The sequence below is a fragment of the Ambystoma mexicanum genome, chromosome 3q, assembly GCF_040938575.1.
Source record: "Ambystoma mexicanum isolate Mex_15411 chromosome 3q, UKY_AmexF1_1, whole genome shotgun sequence".
Lineage (NCBI taxonomy): Eukaryota > Metazoa > Chordata > Amphibia > Caudata > Ambystomatidae > Ambystoma > Ambystoma mexicanum.
In genome coordinates, this window is record NC_090926.1 from 784,441,922 (window position 1) to 784,466,925 (window position 25,004).

General features: G+C 43.0%; 1 protein-coding gene across 1 annotated transcript in view; it reads right to left on the minus strand.

Moving 5' to 3' along the window:
• Positions 1–499: 499 nt before the first annotated feature.
• MRPL58 (mitochondrial ribosomal protein L58) overlaps positions 500–25,004 on the minus strand; it is an 83,281-nt gene continuing 58,776 nt past the window's right edge. Inside the window, exons 3-6 of the mRNA XM_069654843.1 lie at positions 20,327–20,386; positions 14,041–14,123; positions 2,075–2,244; positions 500–705 (exon numbers count right to left, since the gene is read on the minus strand). Of these exons, the coding sequence (XP_069510944.1) occupies positions 621–705; positions 2,075–2,244; positions 14,041–14,123; positions 20,327–20,386 (398 nt within the window). The 3' untranslated portion in view covers positions 500–620. The remainder of the gene's footprint in view (positions 706–2,074; positions 2,245–14,040; positions 14,124–20,326; positions 20,387–25,004) is intronic.

The following is a 25,004-nucleotide window of genomic DNA, read 5'->3' on the forward strand; positions in this document are numbered from 1 at the left end:
AATGGATCCATGCAGGATCCAGAACTTGGCAAAAGGACACAAGCCAGGTATGGACCTTGGGGTAGGGCACACGCTGGGCCCTGGTTTGTGAGAGGACAAGAGCAAGCTTGCTACTACCTTCAAGTGCACTAATCTAGTCCTGATCCTCCAAGAGGGGCAAAACAGTCATAAGACCTCAGAGGACACAAGAAGGGCTGTGAGAGGACACCAGCTGGATCAAGAATCTCTCATTCCATTTTACCTGTGTTTTTGTTTTAGGAAATGTAAAGTGTCTCACTGTAATGCTTTGCGTTGCTCATTAAAGTGACTCCTTATTTCTGAGCGTAGTTGTTTGTGACCCAGGTGGTGCAAGGCACAGGAAATTGACAATTGCAGGCCCTGTGCCAGTTATCCTTGTTGCATACATTGCTAACACAAAGCACAACTGAATCAATGATCTGCAGATTCACCACCACACTACAACCAAAAGCCTCACAATTTCTGACCTGCCAATCCATCTCTGACACAGCCTGTTTTTTTAATTTATTTATTTTACAAAGTGTACATTATACTGCAAGGGATCGGTCCAGACAATCTGCCTATCAGCACAGCTGACAAAGTACTGGTTCCAGGTATTCTACTTAGTCCATATCCACTCTACGACTCTGCTTCACTGTAGAGTTGATTCTTTTCTGCTGCAGCCTTTCCCGGTTCATGGCCTGTACCCTACAGGTGAGAAAGAGGAAGCGGTCAGAACGAAGACAGGGAGGGATGGACAGACATGGTAATTAAGAAAAATGGTGGGGAGATGGACAAGAATACATACAAAGGATACAAGAGAGCAACAAGGACAACAAGGAGGGAGGAAGGATTGGATAGAGGCATCTCAAAGGCAGGGAATGAAGGGCAAATAGAGAAAGGTAGTGAAGGAGGGAGATAGTGGGGAACAAGGAAGATTAAAGTGAGGAGACTAAGGCCAACTCAAGGACAAAGGACAGTGGACAGAAAAGAAGGAGCCATAAAAGAGAAGATAGACATGGAAAAGGGTAGGAGGAGAAGGAGGATAAAGTAGATGGAATTGAAAGGCAGAGCCAGAGGGCATGCATTATAGCAGAGGGAGGAGAAAAGGAAAACATAAGAGGAAGAAAGGCAGTGAATGATGTGGCATGAAGGCAGAGAGGAGTGTGAGACAAAAAGGAGGAAAGCAGAGGTTTGAGCAAGGCAGAGAAGGGGAATGAAGGCCACCATGAAAACAAGGACAAGAGGAGTGATAAAAAAAGAGGCAGAGTAAGTAATACAGAGGAAAGGTAATGAAAATGATGACGTGGTGCCAGTAGGGTAAAAGCAAACAATGTGCAGAAGGGGGTAAAAAAAAGGCAAGTAGAGAAACATTGTAAAGCAAGATGTGGGAAAAAAGGCAGAGGAAACGGACAGAAGATGAAAAGGGAATACAGATACAAAAGATGAAGGTGAAGGGGAAGAGGTCAGAGGGGAATCACAGCGAAGGAGGGAGGCAAGAATAAGACATCATTTACATAAGAGTAAAAGAAAGGAACAGATCAATGCAGTATAACCCCTGAACACGCACCATCCCAAAATACAGTTATGGTCTCAAATAATACATCACCTCCAACAAACACCTAATATAGGATGTCTTCATTGCTCTTTCCTTATGTACCCATGTACATGAGTGCTGCAGCATATGGGCCAACATTTCAACAGCTCTTGGAGGGATGTATAGAGCACATCTTTATCTATTCACACTATTACACCAGAGTGTCACAAACGCATTTGTGCTGGCTGTGCACTATTTTACTGGATCATTGGTGCATCCAGAGCTCCTTTGTCAGCCTACAGCAACCTGCTCTGTTGGCCCTCGAACCGAACATATTGGTCATCAAAAAGTATTTTCAGTGCTTTGCAAGAGTGGAAACACCCCTGCCCGCTTAAATACCTGGTCAAATCAATGCTGGGTGTCACATGCACATGGGCTGACAGGACGCCACCCACACATTTGGCGGTGTAATATTACATAGGGTGTGTGTAACACACAAACCCCCCCATCCCTCATTCTGATGGACAAACTGGGTCTTACTTCATTCGCCGCATCTCAGCTGCCTCTTTGTTTGTGGCCTTTGGTTGGGGACTCGATTGTGTGATCATATCACGAAGTTTCTGCAGACAGTCTGCTAGATTCCTCAATTGATACCTGCTTACTTCAGAGGTGATGATAAGCTCCCCAGATTTATTGATCCTATTTTTGTACTGAATCAGAAAAGAAAGAAATATTGTAGAATGAAAAAGTGCTTCTGCAATTATTATAAAATACTCACCTACTTCTCTATGGTAGGGCAGGGGGAGTGGAAACGCTACTCTCCAACTCTCCTCAATTATCCCCAGTGAATTTCCACGAGACTTAATTGCGTGAGAGATTAATTCTTCCCCACTCAGACAGCCATCAGTACCAAGATACCTACATATTCTAAACACCAACCTCACTACACCATCCACACCACAGCACTTGACAGCATCTAACTACTACATGCCCAATCCTCATATCAAGCATATATCAATACTGCCATATTTTACACCCCACAGTAGTAACACTAGTCTGCAAATTCTTTGTCAGTTCGTCACATGCTCTATCAGCTCACTGCAGTAATCTCTTATTTCTACACCTTCACTTTTATCTCACCACACCATGAGCACAAGCAACAAATGTACATATCAACATCAGAGACATGCCCACATCATACCCTGCATTCCAGTACATGAGCATTCACTCCAGAGAACAGACTGAAAAATCACACTCATCCACCACACCCCAAAATAATTAATGTGTCAGCACCAGGGAAGGCAGTCATGAACCTGATCCTCTCACGATATGCCATGGCTCACCTAACATTTGAACAAAGGCACAGACATGCCTTCCACAGGTCAATGCATCAGCAGTCATTCTTCGAAGCAATATGCAGGAGTCACACAGATGTACATGCATCAGACAGACAGCTGGAATATGGTGAAAGGCCTAAAAAGATGTCTGGTACCCCCCCCCAACCATTGGCAGGACTTACTCCAGCCTGTATCATAAACCTGTCAGGAGTGCACTGCTCAGCCACCACACAAACAAGACTCCATTTGGCCTTCCACAGGCCAGTGAAGCAGCAATATCCCTTGATAGCACTGGGCAGCAATCGCACAAACAGTCGCTCTTACATTACGCCATCAAACAAAAACAAGACAGGCAATAGAGAAGGAATGTAGGTATGTGCCTCTACCCATTGTAAGGGAGCCGAAGAAGGGGAACACAAAAGGTGGCATGGTTTTGGTTATAGACATTTTGAATTGAAAAAGGATCCTTACAATCCCCTAACTTCTAAGATGGGTTTCCCTGCCTCAGAACTAATATTAAAATGGTCTATCAGAACGTCCGTCAAACTAAATTCCAAATCCTGTGTCAAAACCTACTTCTGTCCCTCGAACTACATCTAAAAGTGTAGTTAACAGAAAGTTCCTTCTTTAAGGAGAACGGCTCCCTTCGCCTGCTTCTTGGATAGAGCTCAACAAAATGTTCCTTCAACACAAATATGCTAGGCGGAATGACTCCCTTCCCCGGCATGCAGGTTTCAGACAGTCTTTATGAAATGTTCTCTACAGGAGAATGGCTCCCTTCTCCTGGCGTGGCTCAACACAATTTCCAATAGAGCTAGGGGGGAATCACTCCCTTCCCCAGGTATGCTTTGGTACAATTTAAAAGCAGGCCCAGGGGGGAATGACTTGCTCCCCCTGGTCTCTCCAGCTTAACACTCTGTTCATGACCAAGAGAATATCTCCCTTCTCTTAGTCCCCTTTGGCACAGCTCAACTCAAGGCCAAGAGGAATGACTACCTTCCACTGCCATCTCTATCACAACCTCTGATTTGGTACCAGGAGAATAGCTCCCTTTACCTGGTATGGCTTGATACAGTTCCCGTTTACTACTTCCAACTTGATATTCATTTTGCCTCTGATTTGTTTTCAACATGTCCCACATCTTGTTAGGATCCCAGACCAGTCTCTCAGGGCCCTAGAGGTCTCCTCTTTACCACTGTGACAAGGAAGAATCCCTTGTGAGTCTTGTTCCTTCATGTTGGGGTCCCAGACCCTTCTCTTATAACTAGTGGACATCTCTGCCACTATGAGGAAAACCTCCTCTATGCTTTGGTCTACTTCTGTTGGGATCCCTCTTTCCCACTGTTATGGTGGACAGGGTCCCAGATTCTTCTTTGTTTGCCAGTCGGCTTCTCTTCCCCACTGTTACAATGGACAGGGACCCAGACCCTTCCCTGGTGGCCAGTGGGCTCCTCTTCCCCACCGATACAGTGTACAGGGCCTCAGACACTTTCCTGGTGGCCAGTGGGCTTCTCTCTTCCCCACTGGTATGAGGAGGAGGTTGGATGCTCTCTTGACCCTTCAGAAGTGTGTCAGTTGTATGCCTTCTGTGAAGTCAGATAAGGATTACTTGTGCACCTCCTGCCTTCGTCCCCTCCGGGTCTCCCGTTCCACCCTTTACCTGCTCTCAGGCTTTAGTACGTCACCGGGGCTTCCAGGCATGGCGGTACATCTTCTCGGCTTTACCCATCTGCTTCTGCAGCGTTTAAAACTGTTGGGCCACCTGGCTCTCCTTGCCCTAAGCGTTGTGCATGGGTCCACCCCTGCAGAAGCCTGTGCGAAATCACGTGGCCGACCACCAGCATCCTCAGTCCCTCTTCTCCTCTTGTCTGCAACCAGATTTTGGATTTCCTGTGCCGAACGCTCTCTGCGTCGGTTGCTTCTTCCAGCAGACGCTGCAGCTGGGGTTGACGACTTGTCGGTTTTTATACAATGTAGCCGTTCTTAAGGGCTGAGCTGTCTAAGTCCCTTGTTACTTTTGACAGATTGATCTCTATGCCTCCTCTGAGCAACCTTGTCTTAGTACCGGTCTTGGGAGCAGTCTGTGTTTTCGGGGTTCTTCCCCATCTTGGTGTTTGAGGCCATTTGTCTCCTTTGCATCACAGTAGCATATGGTTTTGCTTTCAAAAAGAAGGTTGGAGATAGAAGGATGGGCTAGATAAAGTGGAGATGTCTTATTATTCTCTGGGCTAATGCCAAGATAGTAGTCCTTGTCCCCAAGGAGGGAGTCTCTCTCCATGAGGTCCTGCCGCATTAAGCCACCCATAGCAGGGACTATTGGTTAGCGGCCACAGCACCCTAGCCTTACAGGGAAGGGCCAACACTGGAAAAAGTGACATCTTTCCATGATTCGTCACACCATCTATGTCCCCTCATTTCACCAACTTTACAGAATTCTACCACAACATACCTATCACAGTACAGTAAATCAACTATTACTTGAGACTGTCCATTGCACCACAAGGGGCGCTAAATATATCCACTGTACTGTGTAAGCAAGGCATGGTATCAACAGCAGACACAATATATGCACGTTTCAAAAACCTTTATTTTGTACTTGATACGGTTGGGAGAATTCCTAACTGGCCCCAACTCTAGAATGGGAGTAGGCTCGACCATTAAACAAATAAACAAGTCGGTAAGTCTAGTAAAAATTAAAAGGCCTATACTTAAAAAAAAGAAAAGAAAAAAACAACCTTGCCCTCCCTTTCAAATGATAAATGTTTAAAGGGGATACCAATAGAAAAATAGAAGAAATGTCAGAATGGCTTCGGTAACAACTCCCTCCCGACTTTCAGAAACACAGGATCTCGAGAGTTTCTTAAAAGGATAGGAGGACGGCACAGTTCTATTGATCTGGCACACTTTGGCTTACTGGTACAATTCAACAGTTCAGGCTTGGGCTTCAAGCTTTGGACAGTTCAACAAGTCCTTTAGGCTTCATCCGCCTTGCCACAAATGCACAGTTCAACTCTGAAGCCTTTTGCTTTACCACAATTCAATACAGGCTTCCCTCCGCCGGGATCGAGCCTGCCTTTCTTTTCACTAACTTTTGTAATTTCACTTCTCACATGGGTTTCCCTCCGTCGGGCTCAAACCCTCTTTTCTCTTTGTGGAACCCCATCCCCACGTTTCGTTTCATACAACTTTCAACTGTCAAAGACTTTCCAAACTGGAGGATTTTACGTAGACCTCTGCATGAACACGTTGACTTACTTTCTTACCTTAGCTTCCCTTTTTATCACAATTTCAAACATTTCGCAGAGACTTTTGAATGTGAGATTCCGCTTCGCAGGACCACTTTGGATACCATCACAATACAGCCATTGCGTGAAGCAGGTATATCCTTTCTTCTCACTCGGTTTCAGTCTTGAACGCTTACGGCTTTCTGAAAGTATGGAATTCTTGCCTGGCTCTCTCTCGTTCTCTGCAACGGCCGATCAGCCCCTTTGCCTTCCAACTTCAATAGCCTGGTTCGTATCAGCCCTGGGAAGAGCGTGCCTGTGCGCGCCACCTTTTATCCTGTCAGGGAGTGCGAACAAGTGGCAGGTATGTATAGTTAGGATTACGTCCCTGGTCTCATTAAAGGGATAGAGTAATTGCAAGTCACTAGAGGTAATCTTCCTTGGCGCAGTAGTGTTGTCAGTGTGAAGTGGGGGAGGAATTATGGGAGTTGTAGATTCCCATAAAATAGGTAAAGACAGGGGTTAGATGGGTTGTGGAAAAAGGGGGGGATACAGTGTCTCACCATCAGGTACTTCTCCCCCACTCCCTGAAAACCCCCTACCCAGGTGATCCTCCCTCGCTTGCCCACCCCCAGGGTTGGGATACAAAAGCGATGGCCTTTCCCTGGCCACCAGAGTATGGGGATTCATAGTGATAATGTCGAAAAAAAAAATGTCGAAAGCAATAATGTCGAAATCCTATACATATAATGAAAAGTCAATTTTTAGAAAAAAAAATGTCGAAAAAAATGTCATTTAGCACTATCAATAAATACATAAACAAGAAGAGTCCACCTCAACCCCCCTCACACAACACCCCCCTGCCACCCCCACCACCCTCTCACCCCTCATACTCAACACATTTTAAATCTATATATTTTTATTTAATAAATAAACAAGGAAAATCTCATTTACTAGGGGGGGTCCCCTACAACCCCCCTCACCAAACACCCCCCTCCCGCCCCCCCACCACCCTCTCACCCCTCATATTCAACACATTTTAATTATTTATTTATTGCTTTTCTACATTATTTTTTTCGACATTTTTTTTCTCGACATTTTGACTGTCGACATTATTGGATTCGACATTATCACTGACCACCGAGTATGGGATCCCCGGGGACTAGGTTGTGAAACACCCTCTGGTTTTTCACAACCATTACATAACATTTAATGAACAACACAGATTGGCCTCAGAACCCTTTACTATGTTTAGGATGACATCAGCTGCCCTGGCTTTGTCTGTTTTGAGCGCAAGTCTGATCTTCAAGAATGAGTGGGCAAGGGGACTTGCATATAACACTAGCAAGCAGCATCATGTAGGGAGAACAACTCCAGTATCACTTCTCATACACAAACCTTACAGGTTAGCTTACATTTAGATACCTCACCTCCACACCACGCACAAGCACTCATGATTGCCTTTGGATGGATACTACCTGACACACATGAAGGACCCATCACAGTCATGGCCCACACACACTACTCAACTCACAGCATACCACAACACAATCTAGCCACAGCAACCTGCTTGTAGCAGCAGTTTGTAAAACCCCTCCTAGCCCACCTTAAATGTACATACGGACAAGGACAACACACCCCAAAAATATATCAATGATATTTGTGTGCTATGCACAACACGGACGTGTTATTGTAATTGTAAGCTAGCAAATCATAACCTGAATAATTGTCTTAAACAAATACAAAACACTATAAATTGAACAGTCAGTAAGTTCTTCCCATCTGAAAAGGGGAGGGGTTGCAGCAGTCAGAAGAGATAAAGTGTACCGTTTCTATGGAAGTGTCAGGTGATTTGGTTTGGAACGCATCTCAGAAGGAAGCACAGTCCAGGAATTATTTTCTATGCTCCAGGTCAATGTTCTGGCATTTTTTGAGAAAAAGCAGTGAATGTTTATGGAATTGTAAAAAGGACAGGACAACACCCTAGTAACCAAATTTTAGATACCGTCCAGGAAGTCAGGGTTTAATTTTTTGAAGTCTCTCAAATTCTTTATATCAACGTTATTAGGAATCAGGTTATTCTGTTTATAACTATGATACATTTGATACCCTTCCAACCAGACAATTTTCTAAGAAAGTAATTTTGCTACAGATGAAGCGGTTTCATCTACAGCTTTCACCACTTACTAACCTCACAATGACTACAAGTAGGGAACATTGACTGTAGGTAAAGAGTAATCATTTGGAGGCAAGACCCCTGCCCCCCCCCCTCCCCCCCACTGAAAGAACATGGCCACAGGGACCTTTTTATCGCCAAATGAAGCCAGAGAGAACAAGGAAAGGAGCAACGAGATGCTGCCAGACAGAAGTGGCAAGCAGCGACCATCAGACAGGAGCACCAAGTATCACAGCCCACAAAGCGGAGCAGGTTTAGTAAGCCACAATACCAGATTGAATTGCCCAAACTCCAGTTCCTAGAAGAAGCTCATCAATGTGTCTTGGAGATGACATTATGTAAACGGGATGGCAGAGGCCAAGGGTTTTGGTGGACAATTTAATTCATAAAGCGTCCAGACAGTCAAGAGGACAAGAGCCTCTTTTCCTTGATTTTTGATTTACAATGTAGTAACGCTTGTCTTTGAGTGGGCCATACTAACAAAGTCCAGGAAAACAGGGAAAGGCAGATGGGTTGACTGAAAGATGTTTGAGAAATAAGGAATTTTCCATTTGTTAAGGCTTTTATATGGTGCACCAACCCAGAGATGTGCATGATCATTCCTTAGTTACAGAGTGAGCACAGGCCTTAGTCTGCTTCATGATTATAAAGAAAAGGAAATGAAAGGACTTTTGGACCAATGCATTTAGGTTTTAATAGGCATGTTAGGCAACCATGCTTCGTTAACCATATCTTATTAAGTGGATGGTCACACCAAATATCTTGAGGTAGAAGCCGACATCCCACAGCAGGAAAGCAAAACCTTACCCTTCTGACAGAGCTCCACTCACGCAGAACCCAGCACTGCCTCCATAAACTTAGGAAGGTACTCTATAAGGAAATTAGCCACATTGACTCACATTTTGGTTAGTTTATTAAAAGGTATTTCTTGGGTGCTAATTAAGCAAAAGAGCCTATACGAATACACAACTAAACACCAATTACAAAATATGAAGAGGTGTCAATCACAACTGTCATACAGGTTACATTCTCCAAAGAATACGTAGTAAGAAAAGACAGGAAGTCATCTAATTAAGACATTACTCGGTTAAGCGCAATTCAAAATGACAAGTTCTTTATAAAAACGAATTCGCATAAAATGCCAGGTATGATAGCTTTTATTTGACTAAATGGAAATATTAAGCATAGATAATCTAATGCATGAAAATAGGATTAAGGAAGCCAGCAACATTTTAGTGCCAGTGGAAATGATACGATATGTTAAGGGCATATATCAAATAGGCCTGATGGAGACTGACTTACTGTATGTTTGGGATTGTATGCATGGAAGTGCAAACCTAGCTGGGAAGCAACAGAGCATGGTCTATAGGGGATGCACCCAGGGGGTTGCAAGGAGGGTGCCAGGGTAGCACAGGACCTGGAATGGGTCAAGATAGCAGATAATGGAGCATGGCTCCAAAAGGGGGGAAATAGAGTTCAGTGGAATAGTACGCTGGTGTTTTCAGAACGAGCTACAGATTTGCTAAACACAACCCACAACACAATATGAAAAACTCTCGTCTTATACAAAAATGAATCTTAAGTGACTTGAACCCAAAATAATAATTCTTAAGACAATTAGAACCTTCAGTTGGGGATAGCGGCATGAACAATTGAGTTTAGTGCTGTGAATAAAAATGTATGGTATCTGGCAAAGACTATGCTATCTCAAGCTACCTCATCCAAGTGAGATCACGCCAGAGCTTGAAATCTTTTATTGAAAATTAAAGAATTGAATAAAAGCCTACATCAACTTTAAAGGTTAGGTGATAAAAGACAATTTGAGCCCAGAAGCAGAACCAAGAAACTGTGTACAATGCACAAAACCACCCACTACCAATAAAGATAACCATAACCAACCAGGCAAGAAGGAACTATCTGCCGACAAAACTATAAACTCTTCTTTAGATCATGTCTGAAATAATAAAGACACCCGAGGACTGTCCACATCCGCAACATGTGGATCTCCAGATATTTTGGACAATGATATTCATGATCCCTCACCAGTGACAATGCTGGTTAGGGTTGATGGAAGTTGTAGTCTAAACCATCTGGAGAGCCAAAGGTTGCAGACACCAGGTTTATAGAAATGGGTCCTTTTGTAATTAGAGTCAGCTTTCATTCTTGTGCACTCAAGGCATAAATTAGACCTCAAAAACTGATTAGCAGAGTTTGCAAATTAAAATGTTCTTGATTAGCAAACAAACTCATTTGAATAGCAATGTTGAACTAATATGTCACAAGAACTTATTTGTACACAGAGCAATGTGAGCAACAATACAGCAGTTTTGTGTACAGCTGAATACATGAGTCAGGCCCTGAAAATTCTTTAAAATGCCACTAGAACTGCAGATCGCAGTACTGTGTACCTACTCGACCTACAAGAAATGCACTTGACCCATGGCAACGGATGACAACCATGTTAAATGTGCTTTCTGTTAAATGGTGCATGTCACCACAAACTCACTTTGTTTGGCACAGTGAAACTTATTTGACATTTACTGCAAAGTACATGTTAAAAAAAAATGTTTCAAAACATCCCATGCAAATGGTTTTTGCCCTGTATAAAATCTACTCTGCTATTTGAGTGGGCAAAAGAGACTTTGGCAAGCCCTGGAAGAGTGATTATAAAATGTAAAAGGTTAGCTGCATGGCAGGACACAGGTATGAAAAAAGCCTCTGGAAACAGGTGCTCATATATAATGCAATCCTAATCATAGAGCAGAGCAAGCACTGGAGGCTAACTACAGTGTTTGCTAGTGCTGTAGATATGTAGATGTAAAGACTGGATGGAACTATTGATCACTACTTTGCGTAAACATCTGGTGAGCTTATGTATTCATGATCTAAGAGGAACGTAAGAGACTAAGTAGATTGGGTGGCAGGCAGAGAACTGGGCAAACTAGGTGGAATATTGTAGCTTGCGGCCATCTCACTTTAAGGCTAGCGGGTATAGTATAAAGCAACAGCTAGAATGTTAAGGAGTATGGACTCTTCACGTGCACCTGTTGCACGATGTAACCAGCAGGTAACATAATTAGGTTTGCCATCTAACACATTTGGCTGTGTGATCATGTACATTTTCAAAAGTAACTCGTCAGTATGATGCATCTTCCCCAACAAATTGAAATATAGTTTACAGATTTAGATACACAACCCTATACTTTCCTGTAAAGCTTTGAGACAATGCAGTGTTTTACTGTAGCAATACTGTAATTATGCATTATGTAACAACGTACATTTTTAGGAATGGAAATGCATGACTCTTAAAAAAATTAAGTTAACACACGGCTGCCTTTGCCATACAGGATATAGTTAGCTTAATAAAAGTATCATCCCGATTTCTTCTGGTTTGCAATTATTTGAAAAATAAAATAAAACCTTCCTGCCTAGCAATCCCACACAGGCCTTTCGCACTTCACTTGGATAAGATTGGAGGCTCATGCACTCTCTCCCTCTCTCCATTAGCCCCTTTGAACTTACAGAGAAAAGAGTTGAGAGAGCTCTGAAGGCAAGAGCGGAATGCAGGGCCAGCTGTGCTTTCATTGAACGGAGCAACTTAAATAGCTAGCTTTGCTACACAAGTGCCAATTTAATGAGCAAACATACAGAATTGCATAGCAAATTGCTATGCGACACTGTTTATTTTATGCCTTGTGCACTAGATAAACCATTGGGGGAAAGTTGCAGGATGCAGAGAGAACAGAGTTGATAACCTCAAGGATTCAACCTGACAGAGGTGAGCATGCATGGAGCAATAAAACACAAATTCCAGTATTGCTTGGCCTTTGCCACCCTTTTATCCGGCAGACCACCACCTTATTGACTCAGCAAAGATGAACTGCTGTACTCCCCATGTCAAAGCTACAAAGACAACCAAAAAAAGTAGGCAAGCGTCATCATTCCCATGCTCCCAATCAATTGAGGGCACACTTCACTGCCTGAAGTTTGGTAGTACCAATACTGGAAGGTGGACAAAACCTGGTTTGATAGGAGCAGAGAGATTCAGAAATGTTCAACGTAGGCCTGAAATTGGATTTTCCTCATCCTGCCTATTAATTCCAAGTAAATTGAGAAATTCCTCAAAAATGGTTTAGGTCTTAGCAAAATAAGTGACTATTTTTTGTAACAATGGCAGCATTTGGACTTCTTTTAGCCACTCAAAAAAGGAGGTATTGTAGAAGAGAAGCATTAATGGATTTGAGGACAACCATAAATGCTCCCAAGGGCAAATGCAACTTAAATATTTGCTGGAACTATGTTGCACACAAAAGGGGTGGCATCCAAAGCAACAAAAAGATTTCAGAAAGCTAGTATGACCAGTTACTGGAAAGTAGACTCATTTGTGGCGGGGGTTAAAGACGTGGATGTGTAAGAGAAGTGGGCTTAGAATGAGATGTTTAGAGTCTGTGGACTTTACTGGCAAATTTCTGCCTTTCTAAAGGCACACCCCAACCTGGTTATGGGTTGGCATGTGCACCAGATGGATGATATTGAGGGGGAAGATGCCACAAAACGTACTTTGTCTTACTTCAATAGCCTTATTCAGTTGCTTTGAGACAAGTTCCAGTGATTGATAAAAGTGTGGGGCAGAAATCCCTATCGTTCTAGAACTCACTGGAGCTAGATGCACATACAGCTTCCAACCAGGAACACGGCACTATCCAAACATTTGGGGGCCACTCAAAATCAGAGATGGCCGTCAGATTGAAACCTTCCTAGGCTTCTTTCCTGGGAAGGACTCAAGATGTGTTAGCGGCGATCCCCATTAATACATCCATCCAGAGCTAGTAATGGTAACTCTGAGCTCCCAATCGTGAGTCTCTGGAAGACCATGTCCTTGTATAGCCATGTAGATGTTTTTACGCTTCTAAAGTAAACACAGCCTCGTAGCATTGTGTCATTGGAATTCTAAACTACTTCACCATTCAAAAGAGACCTGCAGGGAACACAACCTTGTTACCTGAGAAAATGGCTACAGAAGCAGGATGCCTTCTATGAAATATATACGAAGAATTGCACTTAGTCACAGAAGAGGCCAAGTGGCCCGAACTTGAATGGGCAATAGACAATGGAATTACTTTTGGGACACCCTGCCATTGGGACTCCCCCTGTTCAGAGTTACATTGCCAGTGAGGTACTGGATGAGTACTCACTGGTGGAAAAAGAAAGTTGGTGAACCATGCGGACAAGCACAAATGTCAGGTGCTCGCATGAGGTTGCAGGTTAAGATTTCCAACTTAACATGCACAACATCACAGAGCAAGCAAGAACCTTCTGAAACATTAGTTCTGCTGCAACAGAATAGTCAGCTTCACACATCTCAGGAAGTCTTATTTGACGAGCCCAGGGCAACTCATAATCTGTGACCAAAGACCAACCAATTTTTCCCTCCCATTGCCTAGTCTTTTTTAGACTGAAGTGTATATATATATATATATATATATATATATATATATATATATATATATATATATGTTAAAAAAAAACTTTTCTGAGGACAAAAACCATCTGTCACTCAAGGTGTGCCTTACATTCCTTAATAATTTTGAGAGAAGCTGCTAGCTCGGCTTTTTAAACCCACTGCTATTCCCAATCACACTAGGTTTCTGATTAAAATACAACTACCACATCGGCTGGCTGTTACATATTCTGCATCCCACAACTTGAATACATACTTTACCTCTGCTCTCTCCCCTGGTTATAAAATGATAGTTTGATGTGGTGTACCTGTTCAGCTATTTTCAAGCGGACTTCCTCGGCGATCCAGTCTGCTGTTGCCAAGTGGAAACGAACTTCAGCTTTGGTGTTGACTGTAAAAAAAAAAATAAAAAAAAAATAAAATGACTGCTCCAGTGAGTTTCTTTGAAATCGTCAACCCCTCTCTTTCATGTTTCACACACATACTTGGAGACCATTCCTGCAAAGCTTTCGATTAAAATATTGGCCACCAATATAAGCACACATATAGACATACTAAGAGTGTTTTTTAACTTGCAGAAAGATGCAATACAGATAGGGAGTCTCCCAACATAAATAGGGAGAAAACAAGGACAAAGTATCCAGTCCTGCAGAATCACAGTATGTACCACAGACAGAACAGGTCTTACAAAAACTACATAGGGACAAAGGGGCACAAGACAAGGAGTGCCCTCTAGCGCCCTGTTTTGCACTAATAATGTTACGGTTGGCATGTATGTTCCGTGTTGACTTTGATGTTATGGTACATGGGTTGCTGGTACACAATGAGTTATATCGTAATATGCAGATGATGTTTTATTATACGCCAACATCCTAGCTATGTCATTACCATTGATGCTTCAGGTCTTTGACCAGGGTGGGAAGCTATCCATTTTATATAATCTGGAGGAAATCTATAATGTACCAGTTAACTCGGCTGCTCAGGTGCTGACCTGGTAGCATTTCCAATACCTCTTCCAGATACCCAAGAGCGTGGGTCAACATAGACTATAATATAATGTACAAAGAACATTAATAAAGATTTATTGGAATTATTTCAATCTGTGGAATATTGGATCACAAATTATGACTCACTCATGGGCAAAATTGTAATCTCATAAATTAATATGTCACTCAGATCATTCTATTTATTTCAGGGTATGCCTACCCCTCTTCCAAGGGTCTTATTTAGGGCTTTAGATAATTTACGTCTGCACTGTTCTGGGAGACAGGGTCAGTTAGGATATCCCTCACTATGCTGTAATTACCTTACGATTGTGGAGGATTGGGGTTCCCAGTTTCTTTAAAATATGATCAGGCTGCACAGGTTCAGCATGTGACAATATGGAGGGGAAAACGATTTAGACAGCCTTACTAGGATGATTAGACTATTTCTAGGAATGAGTAAGCTGCCTACTGTTTTATCGCCAGATAATACTATAGCTGCAGTTTGCACTACCCCTGTGAAAAGACTTTCAAAAGATGCTTGTTGTGTATGTTAAAAGTTGAGGCTGTGAAAAGCCTAACCAATGGAGATGAGAGAATTGCAGTTATATATAAAGCTTCTCAGACTGCTGCAAGCAAGTTTAAAGTGGAAATTAAGGTCAAATGGGAAAAGGTTTGTGGAATTTCGTTTGAACAGGAAGAAGTCTCAATGAACGCATGACTGAAATGGTTCATTATACAATTATCTACAAAACATTTCACACATGATTTAGCAACTTATTGTACGAGGCAAATTCTAGGCATGTGTGTAGGACTGTACACCGGTGCTAGATTTGAGGAGGAAAATTGAGGGTAATCCAATAGATGTCATTGGACATTTTCAATTGGTGACAATTTCACTCTGCAAGTACCTGCACTTGAAAAAGGAAAAAAGAAAGAAAAAAAAAAGTGTCTACATTTGTGTTTGGCCATGCACTAGCAAAATGATGCATGGCTCTGCACTTGAAGAATTCACTGCTCCTACTTTTGATGTTTGGTTGAAGGAGTTTTATCAACTTCAGAAACATACGTAGAGCCAGATACAGAACCGTGGACAATTACCCTTTGTATTCAGTGTGGGACCTTTTTTTACACTATTACCCCTCTGATCATATGCATCCTTGAATCATAGGTAAATGGTCTCTTATGATGCGATTCATAATTTATTTAGAATTCTGTACACTTTAAGGTAGTGATGAACTTCAGATTCATTACCTTTCCATTCTTTATGTTGGGTGCCTATAAAGTTACTGTGGATTTGGGTTTCTCTTGGCATTGTGTTCAATATTAAGTATTAATTGTAATTGGGGTGGAGAATTGTGCTTCAATGGCCTATTAAAATATATTTGGAAGAAAATAAAAACTACAGACGGCAGAGCAAGAATCCTAATCTCCAGACATATACAGACAGGATCTTACACACTGGCTGATGTTGTAACCTGTAGAAACTGTATCCTGACAGGCTATTCCCGACTGCTAGCGATACAAAAAGGGTAAAGGTCAATCTACAGAGGAGCACAACCAGATCGCCAAAACCTACAGATATCCAGAAGAGGTGCGTTCAACTATTGGGTACTATGAAAGGGTGCCCCCTGTCAAGCCAATGTACTTTTTCTTACTTCCAAAACATTACAAATACATTAAAGGGCTCTGAGCTAACCTGCATACTTACATAACCGAATTCCCCAAGTCAGGTGTTGCCCAGAACATGAGACTAGAAATGGTGATCCAACAGAAGTTTACTTTCAATCTCTGGATCAGGATTTCATAGAGATAAATGTAGAGTGTGCAGTAGTCAAAAAGACTGCTGACGGACAACAGATGGACCTTACAGGCCTTCAGACAGTGCAGGAATTTCACAGAGGCTTTTCTGCTCATAGGAGCCAAACTAGACCTTGCAACCATTCAGTCAACGCAAGAGGAAGATAGCTGCTGAGAAAGACCTTGCTTCAGAAACTTAGGAGTCTTGGGGTAGATTTACTAGTGAGAGACAGACTTTGTTGCATTTAACAAAATACAGGGAGTATTCCCTACACTTAATGATACAGTAAAGATGCTGTAGTGTGACTTGTTAGGGAGTTTTGCAAACGTCCACCTTAGGTATGACTGGAGAAGACTCAAGCTTGGGGCACAGGGCTCCAACTCTTAGTATAGGCCTGAACCACACAGGTCTGTTGGTAGCAATGGCTGAGCAGCTAGGCTTATTTTAGGAGGGAGAACAAGGCTGCAGGTGGTACAAAGAACTTACGTGTATACACATAGGCCAAAGAAACACTGACACACTAAAAGTTATATACAAATAATGGTTTATTTTACATATACGCTAAGGTAAGGTACAAGGAAAGTACTGTAACATTCAATAAGCACATAGAAAAACCAATGCAATAGTCACAGTAACACTTTTGTATACTTTGAGAATGGCAGTATACAAGTCAAAAGGTCAGTAAAAATACTTTTGTAATAACTGTTTCAGGTAATATAAATGAAAAAAAAAACAACACAAGGTAAGCAAATACTTTGCAATATTTTCATAGAGGCCTAACACACTTTAGAAGTTCATCCCTATCTAGTTATGAGTGTCTCGGAGTCAGATTGGACGGCAAAATAGGTAGGCACAAGCAGTAGAAAATTCAAATGTTCCAGGGGAAGTCTTCTGTAGCAAGTAAGAGTCTTTGTTGGAAAAAGGCTCAGGGCCTTCATAGAAGGCACACAGGCATTAGGCCTGGGCGAACGTGTATGGGCTAACACCCAAATCAGCACTCCAGCAACACAGGAGCAGCTAAGCAACTCTAGCAAGTTCAACCTTGAGTCTCACTGTACCTTATAAGTGACAAAGTGAATGCAGCACTACACCTTCATGATGCAGCAGGTCACTGTATTCCTTGTTAGGCAGACGGAAGGAGTGACACTGGAATGGATCTTGCAGCAGCAGTCGCGTGAAGGGGCTCTCAGCAACAGATTCTTCTTGGTTCTCGTCCTCTTCTGATGGTTGAAGGGGGGGTTCGCACAGCAGCAGCTACACAAAAGGCATCTCTAGTCGTCTGGAAGTCGCTGCAGCCGTTTGTTCTCTTGTTCCACGTCGTTTCTTCAGTTCCTGTGGTCAGCTGGTCCTCAGCCTTAGAAACCAAGTCTTTTAGGCAGGAACCCAGCCAATCATCATCCATGCACCATTCAAACTACGGGTGGTCAGCCAGCCTTCCATTTTGTACTGGTTCCAGTCAGGCATACTCGAGGACAAAGAAGAACAGCAGAGTGTTGGACTCCTCCCCCGTTTCCTGTCCTCACAGACACGCTGGAGCCTTGGTGGGCTCCACAAAGGAAACCCGCCAAAGACAAATGTCAAACCAGGACCTCCCCCACCCAGCATGGCAGAAGGACCAAGGGAGGACAAGTAAATGAGAAATGTCAAAATAAGAATACAGTCACCATTTTGGGTTAATGGTGACCCTTCTGTGCACTACCGCGGCTGGAAGTACAGCCTGCCAGTAAAAGCACAAACGCAGTGAGGATAACACCACTGCCACCAAACATTCAGGTTAGCTTGTCACTCTATCCAAAATGTTACAGGAGCAGTGAGAAATGGGATACAGTGTAATCCCTCAGCACTCCACGTAAAGTGGGGTGTGCTGTTCTCAGAATATAAAAGAAAGGAAGGATAAAACATGTCCCACTATTACAGAAAAAGGGAAGCCCCATGGGGCTCCCTGCCACACTGCACAGAGTGCTTTGTGTAGCAAAATTCTATGACTGATGCCATAGAACTTGGAGAAAAGTATTTCTCCAAGAGTTACAAAAAGAAATACAAAGTATCCCAAAAGATAGAGTAAAAGAATGAGTGAGTGTCGAAAAAGGTTGCACTCACTCAGGGGAACAGACCGCCAAAAATATGTAAGTCTAGAAAAAAGTGCCGGGGGACTCATGTGTGGAGGAGACTGTACATACAAGTGAAAATCTACTCTAACATGACTGAGCAGCCATGGAGGCTTTAGAATGCAAAGAGTAAGCAGAGGATTGAGGAGGGAGTTTGTGGTTGCTATTGGCTGCTACCAAACTCCAGGACAATTCTAACCTGTCTCCTCAGTCTCCCTCCACCCACATTCCGCCATCTTCCATAACTTAGCATTTCTTATATACAATGGCTCCGATTACATAGTGGCTAACAGTGATGACATAATTATGCTGCCAACACCATGTATGCCAATCGTTATTTGCCACACTGATATAACCAATTATTGGTTGGGAATTTGAGAAGCATGACATGAAATGTTCGAAGGCCTTTCCCAATTCACGGTGCATCAACATACCTGGTGTGAATAAATGTCGCTCTTGGATCTTATTGGCCCACACAATGCCCGACTGTTTTTCAACATGATTTTATATATTGGCCAGCAACAGTTCTTAACAGATGGCTGTTGAGCTGACTGAGACCCATGTTTCTGTGAACCCCATGAAATGAAACTACCTTCCTTGAAAAGGCATTGATTTCCAAAGAGCGTTTGGTTCCCGACAGGTCATGCCAGTTCTGTCTTGAAGCAAGTTGTGTCCTAGACTGGCAGGATGGGTGTAATGGGCAAAAAATCAGGGTGAGATGCGTTATGCCTTTTTAATATTCATCTGGCAAGTGAATCAACCCATGCTGGAGAGGTGCAGGGTTAGAGACAGTCTATATAGGTCAGAAAGGTTGCAGAACTGATACCACTTCTGCATCAGAGTGTTTCATTTCATGTGGTAAATTGGTGTGACACTTATTAGTTTAGGTGTAAAGCCAACAACTGGATACAGGCAAGCTGTGCTTGTAATGCGTGGTGCCTGATCTAACGCAGAGATTTGCTTAGCTTACAGTTCGAGACAAACTTGTTAATTCCAGACATATATTGCTTGAAGATGTTTGGGTATGGTATGATGCTGTTCTTTTCCCCTTGTCACAAGGCTGTTCATAAACTTGGTATCAACTGACCAGAGGTGCTATACAAAACATGACCCTGTGATGCAGGGAAGGCCCTGGTGAACAAGCAAAATACATGGTTTGCTGAAAAAGCATTTGAAGCTCTGAAGCTCACCAGACTAGTTCACCTGGAAGATTATCTCCTCAGTAACAAAAGCAGTGCATAGGTACTTAGGGTCCAGTTTTAAGCAAAACCATCTAACAGTAAATTGCCCTCATTGATAATAGAACATTTTCCTGTTAAAAGTCTTATTTTCAAAATGCAAATATATTTATCTTTTTTTTTTACAATGTAATCCTCCTAGGTAGTATCACCCCAATTAGTAAAAGCAAGTGCTTCAGATTTTGTGGCTACCACCATATTGGCCCTGTATTCGCTCAGACAAAATGTGTAGGATACACATGGGCAATTAAGGTCACCGTCCACTGTCAAACTTCTACTCAAGTACTGACAGGAGGTGGGCAATTCTCAAGCAATAAGGTCACATCCCACCTGCCACAGAACCGTTTCCCTGAACATTGCTCCAAGCAGCCAGCAGTTATGGTTTCACTCTGTCCAAGATATGGTGATGAAGCCCCACACACTGACTTGATTATCCTTGCTGAGAACAAGAGGTCAATCCATACCTTTGTTAACATTCTGACCTCCGGGTCCACTACTGCGGCAGTACGAGATCTTTAGTCGGTCTGAAGTGAGAAAAGAGAAGTGTGCATGTGAGATTTAAGGATAGCACTAGCACCGATACTGCTCTCCATCCACCCATTTCGTTTTTGACCATTCACCCATTACGTCATAACAAATTGTGTTACTTATGAATTCGATTTGTATATTCACACATTCTTCTCCTTTTACATTGCACTACTACCCCACAATATTCATTCATATCAGTCTTTCTGCGAGATCGCTCTCAGGCTGTAGAAGTAGGTGGTGTGGCTAAGTGTAACGCATTGGTCTTCAAATGTGTGATATTGTAGTTGTTTCATCTCTGGCAAGTCAACACTAGAGCTTATTTGCAATATGGTGAGCACATACATGACTTACTTGCCCTACATCAGTGAAAGGGTCAAATTAAATATAACAGACACACAGAGGTTAGAGACATCCCAGGGATCCCACTTCATTAAGCAGACCACTTTAACTTCTCAGAAGGTAGTTTGCTTGGCACCCTCAATGATTTGAAAGGGAGAAGAAACACTTACATCTGAACACACATTGTAGGTCATTACATCCTTGGCAGTAAGGGGTTAACGGCGCCGGAGCCGTCAACCCCTTACCGCCCCATTACGAGTCTGCTCACGGGAACCCGCTAAGGACACCTGGTTTTACCAGGCGCCCTTAGCGGGTTCCCGCGGGCAGGCCAGGATGCCAACAACGGGTTATTAGCATCCTCCCCATTCCCATTGAGCCCTATGGGGGCTCGAATGGGAATGGGTAAGGGTTCCATGAATGAGGAATTACTGGGCCCTCCAAGGTCGGAATGGCAAGGTAATTCAAGGAACCCAGTACCCGGTATGGGGGTAGCCATGCCGCTAGTAGCGGCATGGTTACCTCCATACTCGGAATGACCCACATTGTGTACCTAGTAAATGCCTTCTGGCATAAGAATGATGTGTGTAGGTCTAAGAGAGCTTGCAGCGCACCCTGAGGTTACCTACTATCAATAAGCAAACTCTGGGTATACAAGAATCCCAGTCTTTTGAAAAAGAAACTGATAATGTTTGGTGTACTTCCAATAACAAGGTGTTAATGGTATCCAAGTATATGAAAGCTCTCTGACACAAAAGTGGATATTTGAAAAGGCTCAAGGTAAAACTTCAAAGCGCTGGTACTCGGACTCAGGAGTTTCAATTAGATCCCAACAATGTGTCAAATTACTATACTTCAAAGTCCCCAGGCACTTACGACAAAAGGAGGATCAAGAGGCAGGAATGGTAAATGTGAGGGTTCAGAAATGCCAGACGGACACGAACGGTAACATTTTCTCAACATCAGCCATTCATTAAATGAACAAGGATGGGATAAACACCCATCTTTCCCTATCCTAACAAAGAGGTACCTGCCTGGCAAACTAAAGAAAAGTGACCTAGTGTCCAAAATGTCTCTGATCCTCACACTTATGCACACAAGGTAGAAGGGGGGTGTGGGGTGTGTGTGGGGTGTGTGTGTGGGGTGTGTGTGTGGGGTGTGTGTGTGGGGTGTGTGTGTGGGGTGTGTGTGTGGGGTGTGTGTGTGGGGTGTGTGTGTGTGTGTGTGTGTGTGTGTGTGTGTGTGTGTGTGTGTGTGTGTGTGTGTGTGTGTGTGTGTGTGTGTGTGTGTGTGTGTGTGTGTGTGTGTGTGTGTGTGTGTGTGTGTGTGTGTGTGTGTGTGTGTGTGTGTGTGTGTGTGTGTGTGTGTGTGTGTGTGTGTGTGTGTGTGTGTGTGTGTGTGTGTGTGTGTGTGTGTGTGTGTGTGTGTGTGTGTGTGTGTGTGTGTGTGTGTGCACATACATACACACACAAATCCACACCATTGAACTCACGTCTACTAACTAAATTTGCATGGATTCCTCATTTGTCTGGGGCAAGATTGTAGTCTGTTTGGATGCAAAACAATTCACTCCGTAGACACCCTCATCTACTAATGCTCACCCCGATTCACTACAGTAGGTACTAGAAGGAGGCAACATTTGGGAAAGTGTCTGAAGCATAACGTTCGATGTGTTGGTTATTCCTTTGAAATGTATTACTACTTTACTACTGCATACAGTTCGAAAGGGTTTTAACATTTTTAAAGGGAATTTAAAAACAACATTTTTTATCACGCCCCTCCAAATATGGGAAATGGCAAGGTTACAGTTTACTTGAGTTCATTCACGAGAAGCGAGCACAATCAAACAATCTTTCTTGAACATTTTCTCAAATGTGCTGAAGCCATTAAGTGACTGAAACATGCAGCACAAAAAATAAACATCACTTGGAAAAGCTCCATCTGATGCAAAGCTAAAATCAATATTAAGAGCTTCTGAAACACAACAACAAACAGCAGCATGACTTGCCAGCCAGAGGACAAAAGCAACTTTCTCCAGGGCAAATGAGATGCCAGAACAAACTGAAGCAAGATTTGCTGACATGAGGACAAGAGCAACATCCTCCAGGGCACATGAGACACCCCTCGTTCAGGACACAGGCAACGCCGGGTACCCCAGCTAGTAAAACTATACAAAGAATGCATGGCTAATTCTAGTTCCACAAAACAATTTATCAGTTCAAACTTAAAGAGATCTGAACGCACTCCTTGTGACCAGGGTTGGGCTCCCTTCGCCTATATCAATTTGGGAATACTTTGAGCACAGTTCTGACTCAACAAAGTTCTGTTGAAGGTACCACAAAAAGTCCCTTCCAACCACTGTGTCTTTCCCTGGGACACAGAAAATGTCTTTTCCACAAATGCTTCTTCACGAGTCAGCACAACTGGTATTTTCTACAATATCCTTCTTGGAAAGGTACATGTCTTTCTCTCATAACACAAGTTCAAAACCAAAGCAATTGTTCTTTTCAAAATGTCAAACAATTGTTAGTATATCATACCTTCTTCAAATGAACTACTTTTATCAGGATAGCACAACAACTTCTCTTAGTGATGCCACAGCTGCCAAACAAATTATAAAGTTAATGCGTTGTTTGACTCAAAGGTCTTTCAACCACACCTTTTTACCACAATTATACTTCATAAAAACATCTTCTTCTTTCCTGGTACACTCGCCAGCCAGGAAGAAAATTCTTACAACTACATTCAAACCTGATGGCAATATTGATTCCAAGATTCTCCACACCAATCTCTCTTGGAAGGAGGGTTGAATAATAACTGCCACTCTGTGTTCCAGGATTCCCCAAACTAAGAACTGGATTTCGAAGAATTATTCTCAAAGTGTCTCTTAACTGCTTCTTGGCAGCCTTTTAATTGTAGGCAGTTTGGTTTACAAGTTTCCCCCAGTTGATAGCCTGAAAAGGACGCATTATCCCCTTGTCGCCGCTGTATGATTTCACATTCTCTTGGCTGTTGGCAATGCAGGATATAAGCTTTCCCCAATGTATATCTCCTGAAAGGGGATTTACACTTTGCTTGTTTTATTGCAGTTTTCCCACAGCCTTTTGGCTGTTGGTAATGCTGGTAGTAAGCTTTCCCCAATTGCAGTCGCCTATGAAGGATCTTAAGCTCTTGCCACTTCTGCTCCGTTTCTTTAACAGCTCGGTATTCAGTTATTCATTTTCTGCTTTTCTTCATTAATTGTTCGGTATTCAAAATTGTTAAGTGTCAATAACTTTCTTAGGTGGAGCAACCCGGGGTCAGCATTTACATCTAGCCAGCTCACCGGCTTTCTTCACAGCTCCTGCTTGCGGTCAGGTGTTTGGCGGTCCTCCGGTGTCCTGCACGCTCCTTCTCCTGCTTCTGCGTACCTTTCGGTGAGCTGTGCATCGCTCTCCTGGAGCTCCGACAGCTTTTTTGATCTTCCGCGCCTTCTCTCTCACCAACACGCCATGTGCTGAATTGAGAGCACGTCGCACCAGCTCGGCTTCTTCTTGACACGCAGCTTCCCACTGCGCGTACTCTGCACTTCTGCTCGCCTTCACCTTTCGCGATGGCTTCCACTGCCGTTGTTCTTTGCGTGGCTGCTGCTGCACCTCGGATAACTTCTGCTTCAACAACTATGCTGCATGCACAGCCTTCAACATCTCTTTAACCTCCTTTTCCTTCTTCCTGCAACTGTGCGTCATTCGGGGATTTAAAATGTCCCGCTCAGGTGCCTTGGCCTATTAACTAGACCGCACCTTTTGAAAAACAGCATTCCGACTCATTGCCTCTGAGTCACTCTTCCTATTCTCAGTACCATAAGCATTATGGTCACTGAAGTCCATATGGGATTGTGCAACACTATTTTGTTCTATTTTAATTTCAGTAAGTTTTGACTGCTTTAGGTATTGAGAATTATTAGATAAAGGGGAATTTGTGAAAACGGTTCGTGATTGCATATTGGAGTGAAGACTTCTACTTAAGGCAATTCAAGGATTTCACTTTTAGTTCTTGAACCCCGAAGGCACCAACATTATTCGGTCTAGATGATTTCCCATGACAGGTTCTTTTGGTAGTTATATTGGAGGGACTTGTACACTGATAATATGCCATTAGATATCTGGGAATGATTGGACTTCATCCGCAGAAGATGAATAATGTGTCCACCACTTCCTCTTGATAGCCATCTCCTCTGTTATCCTCTCCCCGAATACCACCCCAATGGTTAGAATCAGGTAGTGGATGCCTTCCACT